The sequence below is a fragment of the Protomyctophum bolini genome (assembly GCF_963924005.1).
Source record: "Protomyctophum bolini genome assembly, chromosome: 10".
NCBI classification, from domain to species: Eukaryota; Metazoa; Chordata; class Actinopteri; order Myctophiformes; family Myctophidae; genus Protomyctophum; species Protomyctophum bolini.
This window is the reverse complement of record NC_137871.1, coordinates 6,392,079-6,400,723: the sequence shown is the minus strand read 5'-3', so window position 1 is coordinate 6,400,723 and position 8,645 is coordinate 6,392,079. Positions and strand designations below refer to the sequence as shown.

General features: G+C 42.6%; 1 protein-coding gene across 1 annotated transcript; it reads left to right on the top strand.

The window, feature by feature from the left end:
* Nucleotides 1-31: 31 nt before the first annotated feature.
* LOC308322033 (tripartite motif-containing protein 16-like) lies at nt 32-3,382 on the top strand. The gene is made up of 4 exons (XM_080773214.1): nt 32-186; nt 406-455; nt 2,444-3,145; nt 3,179-3,382. Exons 1-3 carry the CDS (start codon nt 131-133, stop codon nt 3,034-3,036), a joined length of 699 nt encoding a protein of 232 aa, XP_080629340.1. The 5' UTR covers nt 32-130; the 3' UTR covers nt 3,037-3,145; nt 3,179-3,382.
* Nucleotides 3,383-8,645: the final 5,263 nt, after the last annotated feature.

Sequence of the window (8,645 nt, the reverse complement as noted above, 5' to 3'; positions counted from 1 at the left end):
TCTCTCTCTCTCGTATTCTTCATTTAGACTGGAGAACTGCTTCTTGACAGAGAGATGCTGTGAAGTTCTGGCCTCAGCTCTAACTTCTAATCCCTCCCTCCATCTGAGAGAATTGGACGTGAGTCTCAACATGGTGAATGAGTCAGGAATGAAGATGCTGCTCTCTGCTGGGCTGGAGAATCTCAAGTGAGTAGACCCTGATGTGGGGCCCGGTTTACAGGAGAACCCTTTACTATTTGTGGGTAATGTTTGTGGGGAAACACCACAATTTTACTATTTTCAGGCATGTGATGATTGATGCATTGTTGTTCAACTTCCTACAGAGTGAAACACTGTAGTGTCAGCTAGTGGAGACGTTGTGTTAGACAGTCAGACATTGATGCATTGTTGTTCTACTTCCTACAGAGTGAAACATGGTGGAGAAGATCGGTTCAATCCTCATCTCATTAAAGGACGTGAGTATCTCTCACTATTGACATCTTATACAGAGTTTTTTTAACACCTACTGTATAGTTTGGTAGACTTCAGGCGTGTAGTTGTAACGTTCTTGTTCGGGTTTGCTTTCACATTGTAGTTTGTCAAGCATGCAGTCTGGTGCGCACACAGTGCATCTTCAGGCGTGTGCGTGTTGGTCAAACAAGGATTTCATACTCCTTAGTGACACGTTGCAGAAACTACAGCCTTGGCTGAGAGATAAAGCCAGTCAATAGAAATATATGTGGGAGATCGGAATGACAGAAACATTCATGTGTTCTCACTCACATATTTGAATGTGGGCCTGGTATGGTAGGCCTGAGGCCTACCATACCGGCCTGACCGGTCAATAAAATAATGCTGAATTAACTAGCTTGTATTGGTAACTTTGACTGCACAATAGCCTCCCATTTAACCTCCTTGTCTAGTAGTCCGGCAGTCGAGGTTGACGGGTGGGAAATTTGGTATATAGTCTTTTTTTATTGGCCTAAAATATTGTCTATATACTAGTGTTGTCACAATACTGGATTTTACACTTCGATATTTATTTTCGATACCATTGTCGATACCATGCAACCACAGCGATTTTAGTGCAAAATAATATTTTTATTTCAAGAACGATACAGAACTTGAGGTAGTTTTTTGAAAATCCACAAATAAAAGCTGTGCAATCTTATGCATTTTCAAGAAATATAGAATATGAACATATATGAACAACAATCAACAATGCAAACAATGTTCACTTGTTTAACAGTTCAACACTTGTTGAAAAGCCTGAGATACTAGGGCTCTGGTACCGTGTGTAACACATTCAAAAAGGCATAAAAGTTCAAGTAAAAATCAAAGCAAATATAGTAAAATCTATTCTCATCTTGTCTATTCAAGTAACAACTTAACTGCATCTGAGGTAGAGTACACAATACAAACTCGAAGTACTAACTCTGAACCCTGAAATGATCAACTGTCTCGAAGTTCTATTATTTCTTATACAGTAACAGTACACTAGTACAGTATGTGCAACTTTGCAACTGCAACATAATGCAAGAATTGAATTTGTGCATTAACTAATAGAAGCAGACAAGCAGATATATATTGAACAGGCACTTATTGAAAATAAATAAAAAATGCAACAAAACAAAACAGTACAACAATGCAATCTAATGCATTTTCAAATTTCAATATGCAACAAGCTGAAAACGATATGTTTAATGGTGTTTTTAGCGTTGTTATATCACGCATGCCGCTACAATTAATCTGATTAACTGACGTTCGGTTTAATAACTCCCGACCTGTTTTATTAAAAAAAGAACTTGAAGTGGTTTAAGGTAGCAGACATGTGTGGGTCCGTTGCCTGAAAATATTACAGGTGCAGATAAACGGATCTCAGAGTAAAAAAATGAAACGTGCAAAGTGTTACATCCTTGGCTCTCCACTACTGAATACACGCTCTGAAGCTACACTTGAAGCAGCGATGCACAAGTACTTCTTAGCAAAGTGGGCAAGGTGAGGTAACATTTGGTCATGTTTGGTCATGCTTTCTGTACCCTGCCGTGATCTGTATCCTGAAGCACTAGTTTTCTCAAGTTTGCGCATGCACTATTGTTTGTGTTCAAGAAATTTCTTGTAAAATGTGAATACAAATAAAGATGTTAAATGTGTGTGTGTGTGTGTGTGTGTGTGTGTGTGTGTGTGTGTGTGTGTGTGTGTGTGTGTGTGTGTGTGTGCGTGCGTGCGTGCGTGCGTGCACGTGTGTGTGTGTGTGTGTGTGTGTGTGTGTGTGTGTGTGTGTGTGTGTGTGTGCGTGCACGTGTGTGTTTGCATGTGTGTGCGCGCATGTGTGTGTGTGTGTGTGTCTGTGTGTGTGTGTGTGAGTGAGTGTGTGTGTGTGCGTGCGCACATGTGTGTGTGTGTGTGTGTGTGTGTGTCAGTGAATGATGTACTTAATGGTTACTGTGTGTTTTCTCATCAGATTCCCAGCGTCTCTCACTGGACACAAACACAGCACACTGTGACCTCACTCTGTCTGAGGACAACAGGAAGGTCACATGGGTGGAGGGACAGCGTCATCAGTATCCTGATCATCCTGAACGGTTCGATGTTGAGCAGGAGGTTCTGAGTGCAGAGAGTGTGAGCGAACGCTGCTACTCTGAGGTAGAGTGGAGTGGAGAGGTTGATATAGCAGGGACTGACAGAGCAATCAGCAGAAAAGGAAATGGTCATGACTGTTTGCTTGGATGGAATGGCATGTCATGGAGTCTGGAGTGTGATGGTGACGGTTACTATGTCAGACACAATAGGAAGAGGACTGTCCTCCCTGTCCGTCCCTGTAGACGCTCCAACAGAGCAGCAGTGGATGCTGACCGTGAGGTCAGGGAGGTCAGGGTCTGCAGAGCAGCAGTCTATGTAGACCGTCCCGCTGGGACTCTGTCCTTCTATGACGTGTCCTCAGAGGACACTCTGACCCACCTGCACACCTTCCAGACCACGTCCACTGAACCCCTCTGCGTTGGGTTCTGGTTGTGGTCGTCTGGCTCCTCAGTGTTTCTGTGTGAGCAGAGATAGAGTCTCGATGCCAGCGAGGGTCACATCAGGTCGCCATGGTTACTCCACATGTCTGAGTGAGTCCAGGTTGTCATGGTTACCACCGTCGCCAGTACGCCTGACATCATGGACTCCATATTTGGTCATGAGTGACTCATCATGGTGACATCACACTGATGATGTATATAAGAAGCACAGTGACAATCTGTCAATCAAACCTTGATGTGCTAAAGACCCCAAGATAGGGTTTGACCTCCGACCTCCACATTGATAGGGTTTAACCTCTGACCTCAGATTGATAAGGTTTGACCTCTGACCTCAGATTGATAGGGCTTGACCTCTGACCTCAGATTGATAGGGTTTGACTCTGACCTCAGATTGATAGGGTTTGACCTCTGACCTCAGATTGATGGGGTTTGACCTCTGACCTCCACATTGATATGATTTGACCTCTGACCTCCACATTGATTGCAGTGTCCACCCCCCCCCCCCCCCCACAGGGAGTGCAGTGCAGGCGATCACAAATCAGCAGAGAGTGATCGACGTTTGAACTTGTAGGTCTGCTATTTTTGAAAGATCATGAAAAGGTGCCTCAAATCTTTGAAGATATATTATTACAGACTTAAGTGAACATTTTAACTCAAATCTTTGCTGGGGGGGTGTCCCTGGAAGAACATATTTTCAGATGGGGGGACGGATGCATATTACATATCATTTTTGGGGTTCTTGACAAAATATTAAGAACCACTGATACAGAAACATGAGGTATTTCAGAAAACGGTCAGAATTTAGAAGACATTATAATTTAAAATGTCGACGTCAGGCCTAAATGGATTAAACACACACCATGTGATGACGAAGGTGGGGACGCAGATTGTGATTGGTCGGGATGAGATGATGTACGATGATAAGAGCGCCCCTCACTTCACACGGGTGTGATTTTTACTGTAGGCCTATGAACAGATGTTCCTGTTACAGGCTGGGCCAAAGGTGTATTTTATTTCATGTTGTATTTTAATTAATGGTGTATTTTATTTTAAAGTCACCAACTTTGTGGTGTTCTAAAACATGTTACTGTAAATAGCTCTGTGGATTCATTGCTTAGTGCCTAAATGATAAAACATGTTACTGTAAATGGCTCTGTGGATTCATTGCTTAGTGCCTAAATGATAAAACATGTTACTGTAAATGGCTCTGTGGATTCATTGCTCAGTGCCTAAATGATAAAACATGTTACTGTAAATGGCTCTGTGGATTCATTGCTCAGTGCCTGATAAAACATGTTACTGTAAATGGCTCTGTGGATTCATTGCTAAGTGCCTACATGATAAAACATGTTACTGTAAATGGCTCTGTGGATTCGTTGCTCAGTGCCTAAATGATAAAACATGTTGCTGTAAATGGCTCTGTGGATTCATTGCTCAGTGCCTAAATGATAAAACATGTTGCTGTAAATGGCTCTGTGGATTCATTGCTCAGTGCCTAAATGATAAACTGTGAATTTAATAAACGGATTAGTGAAAGTCTGTCGTGGTTCTGTTGTCGTGTATTTATTTATTATTCAAAGTGTTGTCACATGACAGTTTTGGCCACAGCTCATTGGTCGTGGTGTTACACGACCAAACAAACTCAATACAAAGACTGTTAACTGTGAGTGGACGACCCAATTAAGCATTACACTTGTTTACAAGAGGGTCCACCAAGCTTGTTCAAGGAGGAGGAGTAGGAGGAGGGGGAGGAGGGGGGAGAGGAGGGGGAGGAGGGGGGAGGAGGTGGTGGGAAGAGGAGGAGGAGGAGGGCTGTCTGCAGAGAGTGCAACACTGAAGAAACAACGATAATAAATAACGACCAGGTTTTTCTTCAGTTCAACTCAAGTATAGAAATGGCAGAATTATATATTTTTTAGAAATGACGATGTCTTTTAATTTAAGATTAAGAACAATTAACAGTATAATGAACCAGCATTGTTTTAAAAAGTCATGTTTCATTAATATTATTTTGGCATCATGGGCTTTGCAGAATTACAGTACATTTCAAGCACAAACTCAATGCAAAGACTGTGAGTGGACGACCCAATTAAGCATTACACTTGTTTACAAGAGGGTCCACCATGTTCAATTCATCAAAACATTTAGAGACGTACAAATAGACACTTCAATATAGTCAAAGAACAGAACAGGAATTCATCATAATGGAGGTAAAAAGGGAAAATAAACATATTATACAGTGAGGGAAAAGGGGGTGGGGATTCAGATTTTACGGGGGACAGTTTCGAATTGCAGCCGTCCGTAGGTTCCCTTTGAGGGCGGTTTTGAAGGAGTCAAGGGATTCACATGTCTTAATGACTGTTGGTAGGGCGTTCCACATTTTGGTGGCATAGGCGCGAAAATAATTTAGTCCCTTGTTTGTGCCGAATCTGGGTTGTACATGGTTTGTTGCACTCCCTCTGGTGTTGTGGGTGTGGACTTCGTTAACATTAAGGAAGTAATTAGACAGGTACCAGGGTATCTTGGTGGTGTATCGAATCTTGTGGACCAGACCCATTGCAAGATGCTGTAGGCCTACTCTGTCGTCGACCCTAAGCCATTCCATCCTGTCAAAGTGGGCAGGGGTGAAGTGGGTTCAGGGGGTGAGGCCAAGTAGGAGCCTGACCAGTTTGTTTTGGGAGGTCTGGAGCCTTGTTTTAAGGGCCTTTGAGGTGCTGTGGTACCTGCATGCATAGTCAACGAAACCTTGTACGAGGGCTCCTGTTAAGGTCTTCAAGGTGTTCAACTAGCCAATCTACATTGACACGCTGTGAGCTTGTAGACTGGCCATTTTAACTATTCAAAAATGTTTTACAAAATAGTAAAAAGAAAAAAAAAGAAAAAAAGGCAAATAAAGTTTAGAGATAAGGGTTTAGCGTTGACAAAAATGGAGCCCTATAATGTGTCTTGCCATTTAGAATGACGCTGCTGCCTCAGGCTTCGTACACACATACATGTATCAGACGAACATGCTCTGTGCTGTCCGTGTTTTATGGCCGCCTCAAAGCTTTTCCAATGGAAGTCACGTGGTTTGACCAAACAGTTGTGAGTGATGGGGGGGCAATCAAACACAAGTGTTTGGTCAAACCATGTGACTTCCATTGGAAAAGCATTGAAATGCATGAAACACAGGCAGAGCACAGCACAGTTGTTCCTTATGTGTGTACGAAGCCCCAGAAACTGCTTGACATGGCTGTAGCCTATAGGGCAGTATGGTTGCCAAACTTTTTCATGTCAAGGACCCCCAAATTGACACTAATTAGCCCCGCAGACCCCCATTTGAAAAGATATGCCAGGGACCCCCCATGAGAGAAGAAGTGATTCTCAACCTGTTTAATTTCAAGGACCTCCAGTTTGACATGCATTAGTTTACGGACCCACCATTTAAGGGCATTTTTATATCTCTGGGACCACAATTTATGATTTATGACCAAAATCTTATCAGGAAATGTTTTGACAACAATAAATACAGAACAAAAATAAATAAATAATCATAACAAAAATAAAAATAAAACGAAAATAAAACACATTACATACAGTTAAACAAACAAATGCACAATGTCCGTCACAGTTCCCTACCCCCACCCCACAGCTGACTACTCCAATTAACCACTATACATCCAAAGCCTCTTCAATATCACCTCGCTTAATGAAGTCCAAGAACTTCTCCCATATCGTATAGAATACTGTAGATATATATGTTAGTTTCTCATGGTTGTTAAGTTCCTCAGCCAAAAGCCGATCGTAGGGGCATTGACATTCTTCCAACATTGCGCAATTGAGCGTCTGGCCTGTAACAGGCAAAGGTCGGTCATTATTTTTTCATTACTATTTAGTGTATTCTGTGTACATTTCAGTGTAGTGAGGGGATATGACTGAATGAATGAATTGTCACTTGAGGACTTTTTAACAGTTATTTGTTTATTCATATTGAAGGATGAGTTAGCCCATTTTAATCCATTGTATTTGTATTTATATATTTATTGTAAAGGGTGATTTAGCCCATTTTAACCTATATTCTGGACCTGGGTTACATCTGCGTCAATGGCAGTCCTCCAGGCTCCTCCCTCCTCTCTCTGGCACCCTGATGGGATGTAAAACTGATGAGTGCATGAGTGCTTATTGGCCCCCCACATAAGCCCTTTTTATTGCCCCCCCACATAAGCCCTTATTGCCCCCCCCCCCCCCCCCCCCCCCCGCCACACACACACACACACACACGTCCTTATGTGGCAAACAAAACAACTTTTTTGCCCTTTCCCTTAAAAGAAAATACTTAAAAAAAAAAAAAATACTGCACGTGCCTGATGCACAATTGCACAATTTCTCAGAATAATTATGGGAAACACAAAAGCGTGGGAGAGACCCATATTTGCTATCAAGGAAAACGGCGTGGAGGAACCACACGGAGAGAGCATCAGAGCAACTCCTCAGGGATCTCGGATGCTCCACGTCTGCAGACATGCCCCCTACTCGTAGTCGTATGAGCGACGTTGCAGAGAGGGCGGATACGGTTGCGAAATCATCATAAGGACACATACCGGTAAACATAAAGTTGTTGGGAGTGCAATGGAGTCTCCACGACCTCGCAAAAAGCTCTAGTAGGCTACTTTTACTGGACTATAGCAAGCAACACTTTACGAGCTACACGTCGAACTTCACTTCACAGTGTAGCTACACTGTACAGGTGCATATCTCCTCCTAAAAACAGATGCCATGGTGTCATATAATGATTGATTGATTGAAATATGTATTAACAGTAGGCCTATAATGTCTTTTTTTTAAATATATTTTTTATCCCACGATTTTGTAACCCATTTTTCACCCCTGTGTCAATCATCTACTGTGATCCTGGGCTCTACACACCCTCCGCCAACCTGGGGAGAGCAACGGACTTAACTCATGCTTCCTTCATGCTTGAGTGTCCAAGTTGCTCCTTTACACCTGACAGGGGGGAGTTTCCCTGGTTGGCCGGCTGGCCAGGGGGAGGCAGTTTAGAGACCAGGATTACTGCATGTTTTTGTGAGGGTACCTACCCTAGGGGACACGGGGAGAACATGCAAACTCCACACAGAAAGGCCATTTCGCCGACCCCGCCTTCGGGGGCCTAATGTCTATGTACTATTTACTAGGTAATTACATTTCAAGCACAACTCAATACAAAAACTGTTAACTGTGTGGACGACACCATAAAGCATTACACTTGTTTACATTGCATTTATTATGCTTTACGTGGCCATTCACTTCTAGCTGCAGGTGCGTGTGTGGCCTCTACTTATTCATGATGTGGTGTGGACTCTGGTTCCCTCTGCTGGTCACCTCACTTCACAGAACACTTTATAAACGGTTGAGCAAAGACTGCCATCTTAAATTCACATTCTTGTTCGGAACAATATTATATGACTTACATGCATTCTATTGTGATACTTTCTGACTTAGACTGAACTCCAGTGATGACTTCCCTAGAATGTTCTGACCCCTGAATCTTTCAATTTCCACAGGATTTGTGTAAAGAATATGCCTACACTGGTGATAATAGTAGCATATTACTAGTAGGCCTACAACGTCAGAGTTATATCAATATGGTATTGTCCTAGGAGTGAA

What these genes read in the sequence shown, in the direction of transcription:
- LOC308322033 (XM_080773214.1), top strand. Translation starts at nt 131, where the DNA reads ATGGTGAATGAGTCAGGAATGAAGATGCTGCTCTCTGCTGGGCTGGAG. An exon ending in GCTGGGCTGGAGAATCTCAA is followed by an intron (nt 187 to 405) that starts GTGAGTAGACCC and finishes TACTTCCTACAG; the next exon opens with AGTGAAACATGGTGGAGAAG. An exon ending in TCCTCATCTCATTAAAGGAC is followed by an intron (nt 456 to 2,443) that starts GTGAGTATCTCT and finishes TTTTCTCATCAG; the next exon opens with ATTCCCAGCGTCTCTCACTG.